General features: G+C 48.1%; 1 protein-coding gene across 1 annotated transcript in view; it reads left to right on the plus strand.

Annotated features, from left to right (window-relative positions):
- The window catches only part of LOC144159917 (sodium- and chloride-dependent glycine transporter 2-like), a 39,515-nt gene extending 16,480 nt beyond the window's left edge, over nt 1-23,035 (plus strand). Inside the window, exons 3-11 of the mRNA XM_077691571.1 lie at nt 2,491-2,660; nt 2,996-3,128; nt 4,619-4,768; nt 6,667-7,014; nt 10,968-11,096; nt 14,698-14,797; nt 17,721-17,821; nt 21,241-21,396; nt 22,778-23,035. Of these exons, the coding sequence (XP_077547697.1) occupies nt 2,491-2,660; nt 2,996-3,128; nt 4,619-4,768; nt 6,667-7,014; nt 10,968-11,096; nt 14,698-14,797; nt 17,721-17,821; nt 21,241-21,396; nt 22,778-23,035 (1,545 nt within the window). The remainder of the gene's footprint in view (nt 1-2,490; nt 2,661-2,995; nt 3,129-4,618; nt 4,769-6,666; nt 7,015-10,967; nt 11,097-14,697; nt 14,798-17,720; nt 17,822-21,240; nt 21,397-22,777) is intronic.
- The last annotated feature ends 298 nt before the right edge of the window (nt 23,036-23,333 follow it).

The following is a 23,333-nucleotide window of genomic DNA, read 5'->3' on the forward strand; positions in this document are numbered from 1 at the left end:
TAAATAGCAGTCGCAAAAAAAGCTTCGCTTCGCTGGTTACGTGTTTTCGTTTACGTGTGCGTGTCTCGGCGGGTGTGTAAATACACGAACGGAATCCGAACTGGCACGGAACAGCGCGAGCTACTGCTCGAGTTTCCGAAATTACCGGCCGCTTTTACGCTCCGCCGCGGGCTTGCCATCTCCGATCAACGCGCTTCACCGCACTCTGTTATGCTCGCCAGTGCCAAGGCGGCGTCGAAAGGCGAGTCTAGGTATCTCGTTCCCTTCAGTTCAATCCAACCGCGGTGCATGCAACGGGTATAGTTCGATCTTTCCGCGCGAGCCGGGGCGGCTGAGCGCATCAAGCGGTGCATCCTCCGCCTTGCTCGGTCTATAGGTTTGGTTTCACTAACGAACCGCAACACCTGAGACACACCCGTCTTCCCGCCGCAGGGGTAATGTTGAACGGTTTCTACCCCCAGTGAGGCGTCGTTACGAGTAATAGAATGCCGGCCGGTTGTATAACGGGGGCGTCCTTGCGCAGTTATACGCGCTTGCCTGTTAAGGGTGCAGGTATACTGTTACAGCGTTTCCACTCGCCGAAACGGGGGCTGCAGCTTCAACTGGGCTGCCGCGTCGAAACCATCTCGAATTAAAAACTTCGAGCCAAAGAGGAGTGAGTGCCTGGGCGCCGATGCAGCGGCGTCTTAAATTTAACGCGGTTTAGTTTGCGAGGCTGCTTTGATCCGCCGCCGCTGCTTGCGGTGCTTCGGGCATGTTGTTGGCGAGGGGTTGATCGCGTTGTGTTGTGGAGCTGCCGGATAGCTCAAAGCGCGTTTCTTCGAAGATGCGTTTAAGCACTCAGGTAGCACCGGCGCCGTTATGTCAGCGTTAGGCGCGCGGTGGATAGGCGTTTCGGCTGCTATAGAACTGCACGAAGGGGGTCAGTGGATGGCGAATTGACAGCACTTATTGGATCTCGCGTCGATGGTTGTGTGGCGCTGAAGGTGTAATAAAAAAAAGCAGACACCATGGTTGTTGCTTTTTCGCCCGACTGTAATGTTTCTTTGCTGGTAACTTTCTAGACGGCACCCCTCACGGCTAAAATATAAGGGTTAGCTTAAACGTATGCCGAACACTTGTTATCCCTCCGCAGTCATGAATTCGGTCGACAGAAACCGCACAAAAGGCCGAAACGCAATACAATCAGAGTAGCGTGCGGAGCCTCTCGCTACAGGCGCAGCCGTCATAGTCCCCGACAGTTCCAATCGTGTACCCTCTTTGGGCTCGACTTCACCGTCCAATTACCCGCAGCGCAATAATTCCTAGAGCTAAACGCGGCCCATGGCCACGATCGTTCGCATGCGAAAGCTTGTTGGCCGCGTTCGGCTTCCAGCGTTTCTCGATCAGGAATAAAAATTAAAAAAAAAATAAATAAAAGAAAGTATCCTTAGGCCTTCAGTCGCCCGATGTGACGGATTTGAGGGAGCGCCGAAGCGTTCCAATTTGTGGCTGCATTTAGCGCAAGCAAAGCCACATGAACATTGTTACGCTTGACTGGAGGAGATTTCCGACGCTGAAAGCAGGCGTAAGGATCGTGCGATTCCAGTAATAAGGCGTTCTGAGATAAATTAATAGCCCGTTTATGCGCTCGGAACACTCCTTGAGTGTGCCAAGTTCTAGCTTTCAGGTTACGGGGAAGTTGGCCAGAAAACGTTCCGCAATTATCGCTCGCTTCCGACTATCCGAAAACGTCGGCTCCTTGTATGGGAGGAGTGCGTGGTCGTGACCGGCTCAGCTGAAAGCTTTCGTTGTGACGTGATATCTCTGCTATCTAGCATGGACAGTCATCTGTTAAAGTTTTAAAACTAATGACGTGACGAGAATTCCGCAGCCGTTCCGGCAGGTACACGCGGCTTTGAGCAAACGTTTGAAAAACGAGAAACCGCGAGGAGTGCGAATTAGCCAAAATAAACTGCAGCACGTTCGTCCCTGAGCACAAAATTACTGTGTGCTTTTCTTTCGCCTCACTTTGCACAAAAGTACGACACCTCTAATTCCGGTAAGACAGTCGTAATTCAACTTCTCCAAAAGCGTTTGGCTAAGACCTCGACTACGACGACGGCCACGTCGTCTGGCGGAGACTTTTGATGCCGGGGCTTGAAACGCTTCCTTGTGAAGCCAACTGACCATGACACCTTCGGGAGTTTCCGCAATCGTTAGTGCGTGCCCCGTTACCACAGATGCGCGCTTCCCGGGTTTCACGACGAAGCGCACCATTTTTTTTTTTTACAGCGTAGCTGTTTATGGCCGGGGTTCCGTGGATTTTTTGTTCGTAATAAAAAAAAAGCAAAGGCAACACATGTCTTTGAAACGTGAAGCGTTTCATAGCGCAAGGCGTTGATGTGTACCGGGCTGTTTGCTCGTTTGTTGGGGATGTTGTTTGCTTCCACTTGGGTTTTTAACTTGCTTCAGCTCGAAGTTTCTCAACGATTTGCCGCTGTGCGACAGGTATCGGCCATGTCTACGCTCGCACCGCCCTCTCTTTGTCGACCCTGCAAGCGCGTGCGGGCCGAACTTCCTTTCCTTGCGCTCTCCCGTGGTGGTGCGCACGTCGAAATGCCACCCGTGTCTAGTTTCATCCGGCTCCGCGGGGCGGCGGTGGTCGTCAGCCCCAAGCTGTGAAGCGCCACAAAGACAAGGCCATGAGTGTGTGTGCATACGTTTCACCACGATGGCCATCGATCAAGACAGTAAAATGAACTCTTAACTTTATTCGAAATTCTGCGTCACCTCAGATTCATAGGGTGGGATGGGTGATGATTTTTCATTTTGTGTTAAATTTGCGCACCGCCTTGGTTGCAGAACTATCCCGGTTGTTCAAAGATCTTATTACGACCGTGCTCACTTCTGGTCAACTGTAGCCCTAGCTCGGCAGTGAACCGTAGAAGGGATATGGAGTATATCAGCTCGAGGACGACTGCGCATGCGCGACTTTCTCTCTGTTCCGGCGCAGCCTGAAGATTCTGGGCCTGAGCGGCGGCCTGACCGAGGTGCAAGGCATCAAGACCGACGTACTGGTTAGCCTCTTCATCGTCTGGACGCACGTTTTCGCCTTCACGCGCCACAGCATCAGCGCGTACAGAAAGGTGCGGGTGCATCATCATCATCATCATCATCATTGATAACCATCATCACCGCGTTTGTCTACACTGCAGGACGAACGCCTTTTCCACGTTCCTCCAAGCATACCAGTCTTGTGGGTCTTGTGTGTGTGCGGTGCCATGTTCCTGCCTCCAAACTTTCTGATTTTAAAACTTTCTGAAACTTCCTCCACCGAGTAAATGCTCTTCCTGTACTTCAGCCCCGTCTCTCCGCACCCTCTCCGTTCCCGCTGCCCAAATCTTAATTTTGTTGCACGCAAGTTGCAGTTAATACTTGCGATGTACGGTTTCACTCTATCCTTCACGTCTGGACTCATTGCAAAAGCTAGTTATCGCCAGCACAGTGATTTGTTCATCCCAGCAGAACTTTCCACCTGCCTTTTCCGCTTTGCTGTTCTGGCTTCTTTTTTAAGTGGCTATCGAATGCGTTTATTACTGCAACAGAAATGAAGCGGCCAATAGCGCCTACATTGCTGTAATGACGTCATCATTCGAGCGCTCAAAGAACGCCAGACTTGGGAAGAGGAAAATATTTTGAGCAGGTTTCCAATCTGATGGGTAGCAGCAGAAAATTTTGGCTGAGGTACTTTGCGGCCCCCTATTCTAAGGATATATAATGCACTTGTTTGTTGACTATGTTCTGAAACCATTTACGATCTATAAAAAAAGTTGAAAGACGTGTTGCACGGTCCCTTTAACTACCACAACTTCGTTTTTCGCGCATTTCAACATGATGAGACGATGTGTAGCTATCAAGAGCATATAAAAAGGAGCTGAAATATTTAAACATTTCTGCGGTCGGCAATGCGGGTGCGCGGAGGTATTCGTTTGAATTTCAAGACTTATTTCCCCACTCCGACCCGCACAAGCACACACTCGCACGAAGTCAAGACGGACACACGTAAATATCCTAAGCCGGTGTTCCCAAATTAAGCCCTCGCCTGTGAGCAAAATTCCTTTTTTCCATCACCTGCTCCTTGGAAAGCTTACTTGCACTGCATCACGTATACAGTCGGCAACGATATATCGCGAACAGTGTGGTGTAAACCTCTATATGCTCGAATGCAAAGTTTTTGGTTTTAGAGTAACTAAATAGGGATGTTTGTTCGGTACAGATACGGAGGGGTGTTGAATTACCCGTAAAGAAAGTCAGTATTTTAAGTATTTTATGCGTAACGAAATGTTTTACATTTTTTCACGCCATGGTGCTTCATTTATTGCTGGTTTTTGAAGTGCTAAAAGTTACAGATAGGTTTCTTTATCGTGTTGAGGGTGGTGTCTTAGGCTAGCATGTGCTACTTATTTTGATGATTGAGGCCGTATTAGTGCATTGAAAGAAACCGGGGAGTTCGCAACACGTTCGCAACACGCAACACGGGAACACGACAGTCACAACTACTTGCCATCTGTGCATGATGTCGAATTTTATGTGGCTGATTGGCTCTCTTGTCTGCGCCTTTTCCGCGCATGCGCAGCTGGTGTATGTGACGGTGCTGACGCCGTACGCCATCCTGCTGGTGATCCTGGCACAGAGCCTGAGCCTGCACGGCGCCATGGAAGGTCTTCGCTACATGTTCGTGCCGGACTGGGCGCGACTTAGTGACTACGAGGTGGCCATGAATTTCGTACTTGTTGTCGGATCATTCTTTGAACGGACCATGGCGACAAAATACAAATTTGTTTAACTTGAGAGAACAAGGCTTTAGTATCTCATTCAGCTCCATTCCATCCACGAAAGGAGGTTTTTTAACCGACAAAAAGAAAAACGCAAAAAGTATCGAAAAACTTTCAAATTTCGCGCTACAGAGACGTGCTATCGGCACGAGTGACGTCATATGGGTCAGCAGTAAAAACACCGTGTGTTAACTGCACGGTAGCACTTTAGTGTTGCGATTAAACAGAACTTGAGGCCCCACTACAATCGTCCAGTCATGTCTTAGCGATTGTCCAGCTCGGCGGCCGCCAATCACATAAGCAATATTCTGTGACGTCATAGAAAAGTTGCCGGAAAGTGGCTAGGGAGTCGCCACTGCTTCGCATGTTTTCTTCGGTATCTCCGCCATTTTTTTGAAGTTTGCGATAAAATTGGTGCCATTATTATCGGGAGAAAGTAGTCTTTCTAATGAACTCACTTATATTTTGTCTTCATGGCCCCCTATAAAGGTAGTGTTGAAGAAGACTTTGTGACGCTGTCCCCATGAACAAGCTTGTCAATAAAGGTGATTGGGTTGATTTATACGCACAGAGAATGTAAATATCATCATCATCGCCACCATCGTCATTGTCATCGAGGTCGCCGTCGTCACCCATCACACTTCATCAGAATTTTTACGCCCACTGCGGGCGAGAGCGTTGCCCATAGCATTTCACACGCTCCCATCCCGTGCTGTCCAATGCGGTGTCAAAGTTTAGAGGAGCAGACGACAAGAAAAGCGAGTAAATGCGAAGGAAGTGTCGTTTAAATGGCCGCGGTTGGATGGCCTTTCCCCGCGGTTGCTGCGACGCTACAGCTGATGATGCCCTCCCATGTACGAAAAGAGCTCCGCGATTTCCACTTCACATCTCGCATCTCACCGGGTGGTATCTCTGCTAGAGCAAAGAAAAGCTTAGCCGTAACGCCCACCCATCCTACGCGAGAAGTGTGGCGGAAAACGCGGGACTTTTCTCAGACATGGGAGGGTACCAGCAACAGCGTCGTAGCAACGGCGGCGAAAGGCCACACCACCGCGGCCCTATGTCACGTTGCCGCCCAAACGGTATCCAAGTTGAAACGAGCAGACGACAGGAGAAGCGAGTAAATGCAAAGGAAGTGGCGCTTACGCGAAAATTACTCTGAAGACAGGGAGACTCAATATAGCGTTTCCGGCTACACGCAATGGGTGATCGAACACTCGAATGCCTCCCTTTCCTCCGTGCATGCAACAGGGAGTAGGCTGATGGGCCTCCGGTCTCTACCTCTTCTTGACGTACGCCTTCTTGTGAAGTAGAATTACGCTGGCATTGGTCCAAGCTAGTGGAATCTTTAAGGTCCTCATGCATCCTGAGGGCGTTATATATTCCTGGTTTTTTTCACGCGGAGGTGTTTTATTCCCGGAAACACCAACATTTCACTGACGTCATATCCGTCACGGAAATGACGCCAGTACAACGAAGAAAGCGGCCTGTAAAGGGTGCACCACTGCACACAGGGTATTCTTGCAGGCAAGCAACCTTTAGTACTAAGGAGTACGTCATACTTAGGGTTGTTCGTTTTCGGGTTTCATATTTTAACACGAAAGTGTTTTCTGCCGAGGATACGCACACCAAGATTTCAGTGACGTCATATCCGTCACGGAAATGACGTCAGTACACCTTTGCCGAAGCGAGCCGCCAGCAGGACGTCGCTCGCCAAGCACACCCACAAGACAGCCGCCGACCCGCAAATCATGCTCAGCTGCAGATTTCACCGCACATTTCACTTTCGTGTTTTACCGATTCCCATGACAGAGGAATCAACCGTAGTTTTTGCGCTGATGCCGCGCAGCTGTGGGCGAAGGCCGCGTCCCAGGCGCTCATGTCCCTCACCCTGGGCCACGGGGCCTTCCTGGTGCTGTCGAGCTTCAGTGACTTCTCGAACCGCACCCCTCGGGACGTGTCCCTGGTGGCGTTCATCGACGTGGCCACCTGCCTGGTGGCCTGCGCCACCGTTCACGCGCTCATCGGCCACCTGGCCTCGCTGCTCGCCGTTCCGATTGACATGGCCCTTCCGCGATCGGCCCTCATCGGGGTCGCCTTTGTGGCCGTGCCTGAAGCCCTGGTGCATCTCCCCGTGCCCGCGGTCTGGTCGTTCGCCTTCTTCTTGGCCGTCTACCTACTCGGAATCACTGCGTCCGTGAGTGCGACTAGCGTCACTAAATAAAGGCTTTTAGAGTACAAGCACTCTTTTCTCTCATTGTTATATGCCGCCACGATTTTCATTGGTCGGTCGGCATCACGTGATATTTGTTTACATATGGGCGCAGCCATTTTGTTTCTGGGCGAGTCTGCTCTCCCTTTCTCATTGCTTCGCGGACGCCAGAGCGGCCGGTCACACACTGCCCGTCAAAACCGGCGGTGGTCACGTTGGGAGAGATGGCAACACTGCAAGCCAGAAACAAAATGGCCCCCAGATGCTTCTGGGATCAAGAAGTGGCAGTACTGTTAAGCGTAGCTTTTTTAGTGACGCTAAGTGCGATTTCTCTCAGGAGATTGATTGTGGGGTTTAACGCGCCCAAGCTGCACCTGGTCTGTGAGGCGCGCCGTAGTGGAAGGCTCCGGATGAATTATTACCACCTGGGGATCTTTAACGTGCGCCGAAATCTCGCTCACGCGGGCGTTTTTGCTTTTCGTCTCCATCAGAAAAGCGGCCGCGGCGGCCGGGAATCGAACCCGCGTCCTTGGACTTAGCAGCACAACCGATTTTTGTGGAGTACATGTCCTCTAGCTTGTGTGAAAGACAGCGTTTTGTACAGTGCGGTAACCGCAAGAAATTCGTGAATAAATTTGGGGAAATAATTTTATTTGGCACTAAACTTTCTGAAGTCTTAGAAGTGGCGCCATGTAGTGTTTAAACGTGACAATATCGTTCGTGTGAAAGCAACTCCGTCGGTTTCGATGCGTGATTCAGAAACCGCGCAAAGCAATAGGAAAGGCTGCATTTTATTATTGTTTTAGCTGGAGACGAGTTTCTAAACGCCTCTTTTCCTCCCGCGTATAGTTAAAAGTATGTTGCTGCGTGGATCACTGTTGTAGTTGCCAGCATTTCACTTGCGAGCAAACATCAGTCTGGTAAATCTAAAAATTCCGCTTATAGCCTGGTAAATCCAAAAATTCCGCTTGTAGCCAGGTAAATCTAAAAATTCCACTTCTGAAGAATCTAGGGCCCTATCAGAGAAACCTTGTCAGTTCAAGGTCTTTTATGTTATGCCCTTTTATTAGATGCAACGCATCTCATTCACCCGCCTTGTTCCTTCATCCGACGTTGTCGTCATCGGCGTCCGCCCCTCCCCCATTCTCCTCGCCGCGCCAGCTGCGCTCTCCGCCGCTCACCCCCTCTCCGATAGCGAACACTCTCTCGCGAGGGGCATTGGGTTGGATTGGCTTGGCTTGGCTTGGCTTGGCTTGGCTTGGATTGGATTGGATTTGATTAAAGTGGATTGTGTTGGATTGTGTTGCGTCATAGCCGCGGCAGACGCACTGGCGCCGGCGCGTCCCCTCAACGTTATGCGCGCTATAAAACGCGGTGCCTGCGCTGCTCCGTTCCATCGTTCCAGCGCCGTTCCTCCGCTGTCCAACGCTGCAACGTGAACCCCCTATGCGTCGCATCTACACACGGGTTCCCGCGAGGGAGAGGTGGGAGTTTTTTTGGGGGGGGGGATAAAAAGCATATACTCCACAAAAATCGGTTTTCTGTCCCTTTAAGCTTTCCTTCTCATATTAAACGTAAATAGCTCGGGACACAGCATTACATTGTAAAAGTATGCCGGCCACGTATATGCGTTTCCTAGTCAGCACAGCCGGACGTGGTCTGAGCTTGTCATATGGGTGTTATATAACAGCGGAAACCTACCTAAAGCACACAAGACCACCCGAAACGAAATACATGACAGCAATATCGTACCTAAAATTGATAAAACAACGCAATTTTAGTAACTGACGTACATAAACGCTTACCGCGGCTTGTTCAGCCAGCCCTTTGCTGACATATGTGGAGAGGCGAAACCAACCGAAAGCTGACAAAGACACCCAATTTGAAGAAGAAAAAAGTGAACCGAAACCTACCCAACACACAAACAATCACGGTGTTTAACAATATTAAACAAAATAACCATAACCAACCAAAAAGAGGCAAAACCACAAATACATAACAAAAGATGTATAGCTGAAACTGATCTAAATGTAATAAAACTAACCGAAATCCCATTTATAATGCATAAAGGTGTCTTAAATACGTGATAAAATTATCTTTAACTATGTCAAGCCATTGTAAAAAAAAAATGCGTCAACGGGTTTGGAATTCTGGTTTGGGTGATTGCGGTGCACGAGCAAAACCACTACACTGCAAGACCAAGCGATTATGAGCAAATAAATCGGGGGCCACATCAACGTGGATATAGCCTCAAGATGGAGCCATGAGTCGTCTCGCTGTGCTGATTTGGAAACGCCTATACGCATCCGGGTCATTGCAGGCCGTGCAGATAAATCACCGTAAAGCTCAACTAGTGCTTAATGGGCACGCTCTCTGACGTGCGCTTTGCACGTCATAGGGATGAACTCAGTGCATGAATACGCATGGTAAGCGTTCGTGACGTGGCGTGGAAAGGTCGTTTTCGCTTAGGCAGGCCCCCAATGTGCAGGATGTGAGTGGAGATGCGCACAACTGAGAGAAAAAGATAAAAGCAGAAACTAGAAAATGTTGTCCGAACGAGGCAGGCTCCTCGATCCGTGCGTTTTTGTGATGTCAGCATCTGTTGCTTAGTGCGGGCAACCGGAACTGGCAGGGAAGTTTCACAGCGGGGTGATAGCTGCGGATCCAAGACACATAGGTGGTTTTGGTTCCAATAATATTTTATCACGGAAAGTTTGAAGTGGTGAGGGTGTGAAGCCTTCTCGAGGCGGGGGCCTTGGATATACACTCCTGACCTTCCACACTCACCACGGTCTACCTGAATTTTCAGAGAGTCGTCATTCTTATATATCTAGAGGGCCTTACAGGGAAGTTAGCAAAGCGATTTGATGAACGCGATACTGTGCATGGCGGAATGTTGCACCTCAAATGCGAGCCATAAAGATAGTTGGGGGTACGTGCTAATATTCTTGCATAATTTACTATCCTAAGTTGTGGCCCACAGGGTGTCGCTCGATGACCTCCATCTTCCTTTGGAACCTGACAGAATCATTGTTTAATCATTGTTTAACCCGGCCATTCGGGGAACGCAGTCTTCAGTAATAGCTGCGAGCAACCACTTTGCATAATTCTCCAGAACTTTAAAGTGAACTTAAAATAACTTTCAAGAAACTCTGATGGGCCGGAGAGCTTCTCTAGACACATTAATGACAGTGCCGTCAAAAGAGGCGGCAATGCATTAGTGGTACCAATGGCGTACGCCGTAACCCAAAAGAAGGAAGGTAAAAGTAAAAAGAAACACAACGAAAAAAAGAAACTCAAAATCAATAAAGGAACTTTGGTATTTATTGGGGGTACACTATAGACGATTGCGTAATAATTTTTTTTTCTTAATGGCATCGCGAAATGGCTGACCGTGTTTAGAGCAGACGTCCAATGCGTAAGCTTTCCGGGTTGTCACTTGCGAACGAACAATAATTTCGAGCTGTCTTAATTGGACAATAAGCTGAGTCAGTGCCCATTCTGTCACATACCCCCCCTCCCCCCCTGTGAACCCCGAATTTCCCAGGAAGCCCGGGCCCCTTCGGCCCCCCCTTGCCAGTATTGCGTACGCCTTATCGTCCAGTATTGCGATAAGGCCAGTATTGCGTACGCGATAAGGATTGTTCTCGGTTCCTCCCTTCTAAACAAGTCAAATTTCACATTTTATGGCTACTTCGCATCACACATGTGACAGGTTGACGTTGAGTTTTATTTGGCATTACTAACTCCCAGTAGTACCCCCCCCCCCCCCCTAGCCTCACCCCCTCCCCAGGTTCAGTTTCTCCGCGCATTGAGGCAAGCGTTCACGTTTTGATCATTGCGTTACTGCTCTATTGAAGGGCGTATTTGTGTTTGGTGAGGAAGCAGCACTGCGTGCATGGAGGTGATCGCGGGCACACTGCCCGCTGCCGTCGCAGGTGGTCCTCACAGAAGTGGTGCTGTCCAGCCTGAGTGACCAGTTCAACAGCCTCAGCGAAAGGCGAGCCTTGTGCAGCATGGTCTTCTGTGTCACCTGCTTCGTCATCGCTCTGCCCATCTGCACACACGTACGCCTACCCTAACCGTTTGTCGCTTGCAACCTGAATTCCCAATATCCCCATGAAGTGCGCGCGGGCAGCACAACACTCGGTGCCAATGACAGCGCACCTGTCTTGCGAGGTCGCGCTGTGGCGAAGGTGTCAACGTGAAAGTTAGCGAGTGTTAAGTCTCATAACCATCACTATTAAAACACTCGCTGTCGTTATTATAATTAACATTACCGTTGCGACTTTTATCATCGTCATTATCATCGTGAAGATAACTCGTTGTATGCTATATGCCAACTGCTGGACAAATGTCGGCCCCTAACGTGTCAGCCATAGCCATTCCTGCAAAATGCGCGCTCCTTGCAACAAGCAGCTGTTACAAATCACTTCGTGGGCTTCGTTATCGATAGGTCGACGTAACGCTGCTTATTCGGGTAGCTAATATTGCCTCAGACAAACGGCCCCGCGATTCTAAGCAGCCTATATATAGGCACGCGCATCACAGAAGAAACGTCGACGTGCACTCGATCACTTTCGTTTTCTCTTCCGACTCACACGTGAGTGTGATGCTGAGCAAGCTCTAAACCGAAGTAAAAACGTGAGCAGCATGATTGACGATGAACGGGTCCGTACTAAGAATAAGAGGGCGGTGATGAGAAAACTCTGACCCGTAAGGGGGGGTTACTGATGGGTGCCGAACATACATACTGGCTATGAGTATTTCTGCACTACATACTGACTCACGTAGGGACTCTTCAGCGTTTACTACGCACTATAAGCATGTGCTCAAGAGTGGGTGGTGAACTCACTTGAAAATACGCCTAACTGCGTGAAAAGTAAATGATCCGGAACCATTGCGCTGGATTCTTCAGAATCGCTACGTCGAACCCCCCGTATCAGGTATACTGCTATTTTAGAGCGAAAACTTTACTGCGCCATGTCTCTCAAGGTGAGTCATCGCGTCGCAATGACCTTGAGTCACCGCAGCGCAAGTGTGGCAGGTGTGAACTCACGCCACGTGATCCGCTGCGGAGAGGCGTCGTACCTGCGCTTTCTCGGATTCCCCCCTCCCCCCCGCTGCGTTACCATGTGACCAGTAGAGGGTTTCACGGTTCCTTCGCCCGCGCTTGGTCGCTCAGTCTCGTGTATGGATGGCGCGCCGCTGCCTGAACGCAATTGTGGCAGGCGTGCCCTAACCCAGCCAAACAGACATTTCGCTCGTGATAACTAGCTTTACAAATGTTAAACCTTACTGATTTTAATGTGTAGCATTCTTTGCCGAGTACCCCCATTGTCAGGACCGTGTAACACCCGGTATTTCCACAAAAATGCACATATCGTGGAAGTTCTACCTGTAATCGTTATAAAAGCGTAAATGGAGATATCTGGTACAACGAATTTTTCAAAAACTAAAAAAATAACAAAAATATAAAAAAATTACCGAAAAGGGCGAAACGTGTAACGCCCTGCATTTCCACAATAATGCAGATTTCGCTAAAGTTCCACCTGTAGTTGGTATAATAGCATAAATGGAGACAATTGGTCGGACAGGATTTAGAGAAACCAAACAATTTGGCTGTGAAAAACTCACACCTAAGACACGCGGCATAAGAATGCTACGCATTAGTAGACAATTCTCTGGATTTCTGCAGAATGTTTTATTCTGCACTTCGCTGCGTGTTTACGTGGTTTTTCAATGCGAAAAGCCTGCAATGCAGGTAAAATGGTGAATGGCGCTACGACGACAACGGCCACTGCTGGTTGTAACCCACTCGCAACGCCTGCAAACGCACTTTAGAAGTCCGTGGATAATTCTGTACTCATGGAGACTAAAAATATTCCGAAAATACTCTTTCATCTCTCCCTAGAACGTATTGCTGTTTTTACACACGTTATTTACTCCGCAAGTTTTCAATACAGCCACTTCCTGTAAACAAGGATGGTGTGCTGACCTGTATGCAAAAAAAAAAAAAAAGAACACTTCACCACCCCTTTCTAAGGGAAGGTGAGAGAAGTGCAAAAGCTTCCTCACATCAAAACTGCATCAAAAGTTCGTCAAAACCTTCGATAAATGTGCGTCCAACCTTCACGGGAAGTGCGGCCAATCGATCGTCAAAGTTAAGGCAGAAAGTTGGGCTAGTTGGACCCTGACTGCATTTTACTAGCGAAAAAGAGACGCGGACGAAGAAGAAATTAAGTACACAGGACACTCGCTAGACAACAACTGTTCTCGCTAGACTACAACTGTAGTCTAGACTACAACAGTTGTTGTCTAGCGAGTGTCCTGTGTCCTTAATTTCTTCTTCGCCCGCGTCTCTTTTTCGCTAGTAAAATGCAGGCGATCGTCAAACCTCCCAAGACCCCAATCGCAAACGAAGAACGAACGTAAGATTTTTCGCGCACTAAGTTAACTCATATACGAACGATCTAAATGTATACCGACACGTGTTTTATGACTACGGTTGTTCGTTTTCGGGTTTTATATTTTTTCTAAAATCGGGGGATAAGAATCGGATGCTATTTTTCAAACGGATAATCTGGGAGAAATCGGGGTTTTTTTTTAAAAACGAGGAAGAAGACGCGTGGTCACTTACCAAGTCAGGCTAAGATAATCTTTTTTTTAACCATTTCGAAATTCGTTTCTTCGGGTTAAATCTACATATGTACTAAGTAATGAATTAAGTTTATTTGGTCAGAAGGTATCACCAGCTTAGTAACCTAACGCGGAAAAATTGCTGTTTGTTTCAAGGTAGTGATCGGGGGAACATGGGGGTTTTCTAGCAAATACTCTCGGATATCTAGTGTTGAAATGAATAAGTAATGATGACAGGAAAGAGCGTTGATAACGTATCAGATATGAAAGTTTTATTCACGAAAAGCTGGTCATCTATTTCTTACACATCCTTGTTCACATAAATTATCATCTGCATGCGCAACATGTCAGTCTCCATTCGAGACCTGTCCAATCGCTAGACGTATCTCAGCCGGGAGGAAGTTCTCCCGATATCACAACTTCCATTAGCTAGTCACAACAATGCCAGTGCAGCGTTTTCCAGCCTGGCTGGAGTAGAGAGCGGTGGAGCTACTCAATGAGTGTTACTCAATGAGTTTGAAAGCTGTGGTTTTTGGGCTTGCTTCAAGCAAGTACTGGTGGAGAACAACAACCGTCTGCGCACGATTGCGCAAGTCGCTACTTTGAAAAGGTACATTCGGGAAGAAATCGGGTTTATTTAAAACCCGATTCCCCTGAAACCTTCGGGGTGTAAAAATCGGGTTAAATCGGGTTTTACCCAAAAACGAACAACTCCATTTATGACTCATAAGGTAAAGGTATACTATGTTACTCCTCCTTCGCGATCGATGCGTGCATTTTCACACTGGAAGCGTTTCTTTTTGGCGATTTTCAAGTAACCGCTTTGACGCAATGGAGGCCCGGTTTCACGCATGCGCCGTGTGTTCAGAGGTCTTATCAGAGCTTTTCGGTCGACCGACCGGTTTATGGGGAAATAAATTAGTTTTCGGACGGGACGCCATCGGTACCACTACGAAAGCATTCGCTTTAAAATCAAAGCCTCTCCCATGTGACTTCCTGGCTTCAGCCGCTTGCAATCGAAACGTGCAGGCGGGGCCGTACCTCTTCTACCTGTTGGAGTGGTTCATCAGCCCCACCAATACGATCCTCATTTGCACTCTGGAGCTCGTCGTCATCAACTGCGGATACGGTAAGGGTACAGCCGTGTCCGCTATACACATACATGAACGGTCACGCTATGCGTGCTTGAATAGGCGAGTGTAAATCTGATTTGCGCTGTAGCGGAAAGGGCGCCGAGTTGGCTTCCAACTGATCATGCGTCAGAAAAATTGAGGGCGAATGGCAACTAGGTCATCATGTTGCTTATCCGTAAAGCGTATCCAACACAGTCCAATCAACACATGTGTCTTAAGCCGTTCGTAAATCCCAGTTTCTCCGTGACGTCGTACCACCTGACACTCCAATTACACTTCAATCCAATCCAATCCAATCCAATCCAAGCAAATTAAATCTCATAAAAATAAATTAAGCTATCATGCTCCATCATATAGTGCGTTTTAGCGACCGCGGCGCCCACAGCAACTAGTGACGCGCAGGCATCACCTAGCAGCGACGGTATCTACAGCAGCCAAGCGTATTTAGCCCGAATGATTTCAGATTTTGCTCGAAAAAACAGCGCACTTGTGTTTGGCGCTCTTTGCCCATGTCGGCCTTGCGGCATTAAACTTAAACCATCATCATCATCATGAAAAACAGCGCAGAAAACTTGAACGAAGTACAGGACAACCAACCACAAGCGCCGCTTGTGGTTCTACTCTAGTTCATCCAAGTTTTCTGCGCTCTTTTTTGAAGCAATAACATGTACCCAACTATGCAGATGTAAGACTTCAGTTATTTCAAATTACGCGCTCATCCCCAGCGTGCGAATGTGGTGTAGCAACCGAAGCGTCCACAGCAACACGCGATGCGCAGTCGCCATCTCCATCCATCTATTTGCACACCGTAAACAGCCCGCTTCCGTGCCACAATGGATACCCTGCTCGCTTGTCGGTTGGAAACCGCGCATCGGTTACTCCACATTGGTCCATGGTGGGAAGCGCGGCATTTTCAAAGTGCGTATTTCTACGTAGACTCCACGAGCGAACCCGTCCGTTCGTCTCGACGTGTCACACTTTCGCTCCGTAAACAAATGGTGTTCATAAAAGCAATAACGGCTTTTATACTTTTTTATCAGGCTGTTTATACTGCTCATTAGAAATGTCCTCTCCGCAGTCCATTTGTGCATAGTAATGAAGCCGAGTGTAATGGGGCCTGGTGTCTACAGTGCTTCATAGGGATATATGGTGTCTTTAGGAAATATTTATTAAATTCCACAGGGCTGTCATGATTTGAAATACGGCTACTTTTACGGCGTCTGAGAAAATGTCTTCCCAGCAATACATGTGGGCGCAGTAGTGAAACCAACTTTAAACGGACTCCGTGTGCAGCAAAGCGGTGTAGGCTTACGCAATATTCCATAATTCTCATTTGGGAGTACCCGACATTTTTTAACATGTTTTATTCCGGGATACACGAAGATTTCGCTGACGTCATATCCGTCACGGAAATTACGCCAGTATAACGAAGCAAGCGGCCTGTAAAGGGTGCACCCCTGCACACAGGGTCTCCTTGCGTGGAAGCAACCTTTAGCACTAAAGAGTACGTTATACTTAGGGTTGTTGGTTTTCGGGTTTTATGTTTTAACACGAAAGTGTTTTATGCCGGGTTACACCAAGATTTAACTGACGTCATATCCTTCACGGAAATGACGCCAGTACACCTTTGCCGAAGCGAGCTGCCAGCAGGACGTCGCTCGCCAAGCACACCCACAAGACAGCCACCGACCGGCAAATTATGCTCAGCTGCAGATTTCGCTGCACATTTCGCTTTCGTGTTTTACCGATTCCTATAACAGAGAAATCAACCACAGTTTTTTTTTGCTCTTCGGACTGCCGTCCACTTCTTTAGCTGTCTTCGTTCAAACCGAGCACCGGCTCCACCAAAATTGAAAGACGAATAGCCTCATAGCGATTCACGTTAACAATTCAGCTGATGACTTCACGTTCAACTGAAGAATGAAGCTGGGCCAGTTGGTTCATAGTCTTTGAAGTGGGAACCAGTGTTAAAGGAGCCATGAAGAGAAAATACAACTTCGTTTAATTTGAAACAACTAGGATTCAGTATCTCACTCAGCTACATTACAGCCACAAAGGATGTTTTTTTAACAAAAAAAGGACCAAGAAGTATTTAAAAACTTTCAAATTTTGCGCCACAGTGGCGTGTTATGAGCAAGAGTGACGTCATACGGGCCAACAATAACACATAATTTTCAGTGCGTTAACTACACGTTAGCATTCAAGTGATGCGGTCAAATGGAACTGGAGGCCCCATTACAGACGTCCTGTCATGTGTCGTCGCAACAGGTCAGTTAGGCGGCCGCCATTCGCACAAAAAAGGTTCCGTGACGTCATAGAAAAGTTGCGGGAAATTGGCTAGGGGGTCGCGACTGCTTCACAGGTTTTATTTCATATCTCCGTTATTTGTTCGAAGATATCGATGATATTGGTATCATTGTTACCGGGACTAAGCAGTATTTCTAATAAACCCAACTCGTATTTTGTCTTCATGGCTACTTTAAGATGCTACACAAAGAGAGAAGACCATGAACCAAAAGGCTCAGGTTTATACCTCAGTGAACTATTATTCTTGTACTTTGGGTTCCTTTCTACGTGTTAAAAAGAAAAAGAAAAAAACCAGTGTCGTCCACGTCTGTATTATCCCCTTGTGTAGCGTATTAACACTGGTTCACACTTAAAAGTTCACGTTCAAGACGTGGTCACGAAAATCTTACTTTTCCAAACGAACTTGTTTCTTGAAATGGCTAGAAATTAAATACAAATTGTTGCGCCCTTAGAAGATGATTTCTCCTTAAGCTCCTTTACGGGTTTCCGCCACGTTGGGTTCAAAGCCCATTCACCTTACGCCAACTCTCTGTACCTTAGCAGAGCAGCTAAAGCGTCTGTCAAGCACCGCGCAACTAGACTCAGTTTTGACTACGCCCGAACGAGTCGCAGGTGTCAAGCAGTTGACGTTCGACCTGACCTTTATGCTGAAGCGGCCTCTGAGTAAATTCTGGGTCATCTGCTGGAAGTACATCGTCTGGCCCGTGCTTTTGGTGAGTACTACACGGAGCCGACGACGGCACCGCGCAGGTGCGACGTCGCCATTAAAACAGCCGCATTGAATGCATGCGCGCGACAGCCAACGTCGCTCTTTAAACGAATAAGTGAGTGCTAAAGGCAACTCAATGATTTTTGGGAGGAAAATCGAAGGAGGCACTTCGAATACAGCGCGGTTCATCCGCAACTTAAAATGTCAGACTGCGCATGCTGACGTGTGCGCAGATGTTAGCACACATTTGCCTACATGAGGAACTGGCCAAAATGCCAATCACCTAATAGCATATCTTAATGATCGATTGATTGTTAATGATATCTCCTTTGTAACGGTGCGATGCCGTGTATCACACCAAAGAATCTTATATAGCTGTCTTGTACTACAGGTTTGATTCCAACGCTGCTATTAAGGGGACCCTGCAACACTTTTTCTTAATTTTTTTTTCTAAACCCTAAATGCTTTCAGAACGTAGTCAACAAACACATCCAGTACTCAGAATAGGAAGTCACAAGGTACGTCAGCGATAAATTATTACCCTATGCCCGTCATATAACTTTGATAGTTGCTCAAAATATTTTTCTCTCTAACTCGGTAGTGACGTGCTTCGAGCGCTCGAATGACGTCATTAGAGTGGTGTAGCAGCTGCTGGTTCACTTGCAGCAATACACGCATTCGATAGCCACTTAAAAGAAGCCACAAAAGCAAAGCAGAAGCGGAATGCGGCTCTGCTGCGACGAGCAAATTACGAAGAGCTGTCCCGGATTGTTGAAAACTATGGCTTTTGCAATGCTGTCAGACGCGGAGGAAAGAGTTAAAGCGTTAATCCTAATTGTTGCAGGGTCCTTTTTAGGGCAGGCTCAAATTTCCGTTACAGGTTGTCCCAGGCTTTTCCCCCCCTTGGTTCTGTCTCTACCAGCATTCTAATCTTCAGTGACTTTACAGCCTTGAAGTTTACCTCTTACTTTACCAACTGCAAGATATGCTTTACCAACCAGCCCAAAACACCTTGCAGTTTTGCTTTGAAGTTTACATTATCTAGTCTAATGAAGCGAAACAAACGATTTACAGGTAGCGGAGCTGCGCTACTGGTAAATCGTTGGTTTCCTTTCTTCAAGCTACGCACACCTTCAAAGCTCTTCGTTCTCAAAAAACCCGCTCTAACCTCAAAAATCGGAGAACTTCCCTTAGAATTCTTGTATACATTTTCCTTTCTCATGACAAATTTTTCTTTTCTTTACATCTCTAACGACGTTTCGATTCCGTCTTTTTCCGCCGTTTATTTGTTTCAGTCTGTTTTGCGTCTCGATTATACCTTCTCTGCCTTCCTTACTCACAGTTCTTTGCATATTTCAGCGTTAGCATTCTCGTTTTAATCAGCCATTGCGTGCGCCTGCTTTTCACGTCTAGGAACCCAAAAAACTTTAGCTGTCGACTTACGTGGATGAATTGTTCGTTGCTACTCGAAAACCTCTGAGCTGCCGGCGCGCTACCAACACAACACATACAACACTACATAAGCACACCAAAATGCTCATACTGCGTCCAATACCCCAACAATGAATACACCCTCTGGACATGCCCAAACATACAAAGCACCCACCGTGAGATCTTCCCTGCAACCAATTCCTGCCACAAAGCGCCCTACTTGCTTGGAGGCATGGGTCACACACCCTAAGGAGCTTGAAGAGCTCTATTGGACCACGCTTGTTAACCACATTAAAGAAACCCTGCAACACTCTTTGAGCAGTACAAGTAAACCTGCGCGACGTTTAGATTACACTGCCAGGAATACCTGAGAAAAATATTACACGTGCACGTGAAGCGGTGAGCGCGCAAATCGATGTGAAAGACTCGGAAAAACAAACCGCTCTCTCTTCAGTTGTCCTCATTATGCATGGCCTAAGGGACGTCACATAGGCCATGGCTGCCCGATCGGCTGTCACTGGTCAACTTCGCGGCTAGATTCTCGCATTTCCGTCGTCGTCATCGCTGTGTACGAACCTCTTCTATGCCTGAACCTGTAGGCACAGTTTTGCCGTTTATTTTGTGTTTTGAGTGCGCGCGGAGTTTGAGTGATGAGCTCAATACTTCCCTTTCAACGGGACCACTCGACTACAAACGTTTATTGCTTCAAAAACGCCCTACCAGCCCGAGCGCGCACTTGCGAGCAGGCACCCATGCCTACTTTTTTGTGGAACCAGACCGGAAATAGGCCCCTCCGCGTTGCGGAGAAAAGGAGCAAACTACCCGGCATGTGATATACCGAAGGCCGCCGAAGAGAACGCCGCGAGCCGCCCCCCTCTCCTGGAGAGAGCGCGCAGCTTTCGTCGCCTTGTCCGCGCTCGAGTTGAGAGGGAACGATTATGCGCGATTTCTCATCGCGCGTAGTTTCGTTAATTGTGAACGGATTTTAATAATTCTTGTGGGAGGAGATTTCTGGGACAATAGACTTGATCCCACAATACAGTAATAGTAGTCGATGGCAAGTGTTGCAGAGTCCCTTTAAAAGCACGCCAGGGCCAGGACTATAGCCAGGACTATAGTCCCTGTAACCCAACCAAGAAGCCGAGCAGTCCTTTGGACACAGGGTTCAAAATAAAGTCTCTGTCTCTCTCTCTCTCTCTCTCTCTCTCTCTCTCTCTCTCTCTCTCTCTCTCTCTCTCTCTCTCTCTCTCTCTCTCTCTCTCTCTCTCTCTCTCTCTCTCTCTCTCTCTCTCTCTCTCTCTCTCTCTCTCTCTCTCTCTCTCTCTCTCGCTGAGCTTCTCGAACTTCCAACGACGCCCAGACTTCAGCTCCCACCGCTTCAACAGTTGTTTTACCATGCGCCACTAGGACCAAATGCACTACGGTTCTCTAATTTACTTCTGGGCATGCATGATAGACCGTATAATTTTAAGCGAAGCCCTGCATTCTCAAAGGTGAGGCCCGGAACCATTATTCTTCCAAATTCCTGCTAATATTTTGTATTTGTTGTACCCCTACAGAGCCTTATACTTCATTAAAGCTGAGTTTCGCTTTCCTTGTAACTAAATTGTTTCTCGCGAGCTCTTAAGTTGTTTTCCCCATTGCACACTCCCAAATATTTATATTTCTTGACTCTAGGAAATTTAGCATGCTGCATTGACACCACGTAAGTGCTAGGTGTCGTACACCGAAATAGATGGCTATCTCTCAAGTGCTAATTTATCTGCTGCATATTTTTATGCTTCAACATGATTTAGAATCCACGTCTTGCGCTGCATCATCTCCGTCTTCGTTTCTTGTCCACGTCCCCTCACATCTTTTCCCAGAATATTTTCTCATCCGTACCTCACAACACCCAAAATATTTTCTGCTTAAACAGCTTATGCCAACTGGCCAATTCCTTTGCCTGTCCTTTCCCCTTGCTTGTCTCCTCAACTTCGCCTGTCGGCGCAGGTTCTGTGCGTGCAACGGCTGGTAGTGGTTCCACTGGAGGGGCTGAGACTTTTCCGCTACACATATCCGTGGCCCGCCATCGCCTGCACCCACCTCTTGCTGGTGCTGGTTTTCCTGCCAGTGCTCGTCTGGGCCCTGGAGCTCATCCATACATTGGTAAGTGGCGCCCTCTCGCGCCGCTCACGACTCCACAGCATCGCCACCTACATTTTGGACGTCGGTATCGTAGTTTCATATTAATATATTCTAGAGGGAACTCTGTCTCTGCAACCGCGTGCCGAAAGGGCGCCGCCATAGCGTTGCTCTCCTACTTGGCTTGGCTTGCCTCATGGCTTCTTTTTTGCCCCTGAAGCCGAAATCAACAAAAAGGGTAACATTTTTGCTCCTTTTGCATGGAGCTTCTAAAATATCCCTGACAAATAAATTTCGACTATTTTATTGATGAGTATATTTAAATAATATTTCACAATAGTTTCCTTTTTGCAGTCGCAGGCAACTTTTGAGCCTGTTGGCAAGCTATGCCAAGTAACGTTGCGTATCGCTTCTCCGCGATACACAACGGTCCGCTCGCCGAAGCGTGGCTCGCCTAGACACTGGCGTCATATTTCCCTCCAGTGCGTATCAGCATGAAATTCAATTGTCGCGAGTGCACATTACTCCTCCAGCGTAGAAGATTGCTCGGAGTAGTCAAGAGCGCTTGTAGAGACGTCTTCAGGAGTCCACCTCGCTGGTTTGGCGCGGACGTCCGACTAAGCATGACAAAGAATTACTGGCGTTAGAGGATGCATACTGCGGATGTCGATCAACCGGCGGGAAAAAATACAACTAGGTTGATTGTGAATGCTGTATGGGGAGGCTAAAATCGAACTAGGGGGGATATTTTATCGTTAGACTGTCCGGAAAGGCTATGATGTAGGGTGGTGCAGCACTGAAAGAAAGAATGCGGCGGCGTCATGACGTTCACAGCAAGGAAGAGAACTGCGGAGACATGTCCTGTCCCTTGCGCTATTTTAATCATGGATCCTTACCGACTCGCCCAGCTTCGCACTCTTGTTCAATATGCAAACAGGGACACGGCAAGACATTTCGGCGTCAAAGAACGGGATAGGCGAGTGAGATGTCAGCGCTTGAAACATATTAAAAAAAAGCCTGCTCTGTTGCTTTGGAGAAACGTGAAGTCATTGGCATCGTGTACGAGATTCCTGGCATACAGTACACAACAGCTTGCGATGAGACTGACGGCAACGAGAAAAAAAGTTCTGCTAATGTTATTCTGGGTATGATGATGAGAACGATCGAGGGTGACGTGTGATGGTAATGGCGGCCTTCCGGGCTTGAGGGATGCCTTCGTCCCAGGGTATTTCGACAAGAAAACGCAAAATCACAACGGAGACAAGAGAACGGGAAACACGACACAAAGCGTTGCCATCAACTACAAATTTATTTCGAGACGCGCACATATGAACAATTGCGTGGTTACTGGAAGCGCTAAACAATCCAGAAATCGAGAAACTAAGATTTTGTCGTGTCGTACCAGGGCTTCGCCGGGGCGCTCTCCCCGAACCCGCACTGGGGTCCCGCCGAGCCGGAGAACTTCAACGCCTACCAGGCAGCCCTCGGCAGGTCTCGGCACCCGTCAGTAAACGTGGAGGGGCGCCTGGGATTCCCTCCGGAGGCCCCGCTGCGGATCGTGGGACAGCCTGACTCGGAAAGACTCCGTCGAGAAGAGGCTGCGGAGCTGGAAAAGGCGCTGACGGCATCGGCAGCGGTCGACAGGGCCCCTAGCGGATCGTAGCCGCCGCCATATTGGCGCCCAACGTCCGCCCTCCAGGGCGCGCAAAATAAGAACCTGCACCGCTACAGTCCTTGTGGGAACGGCGGAGGACGATGATGATCAGTGCGTCGCCAGGACCTCTATTGGTCGTGTACATTTAGGTTCTTTTTGTATGTAGCATTATAATTTATTGATAACTCATTCAATCGATTAGGAACTTGTGTAGATATGCGTGTAGTTTGTGCTTTCTTGCGCGAGTAGTTCGTCGCCTTATCCACGCTTTTTGAAATCACCACAGACGCTTTCGCATAAACTTTCG

This window comes from Haemaphysalis longicornis, unplaced genomic scaffold (genome assembly GCF_048455015.1).
Source record: "Haemaphysalis longicornis isolate Haplotype H1 unplaced genomic scaffold, Haemaphysalis longicornis Haplotype H1 scaffold_10, whole genome shotgun sequence".
NCBI lineage: Eukaryota > Metazoa > Arthropoda > Arachnida > Ixodida > Ixodidae > Haemaphysalis > Haemaphysalis longicornis.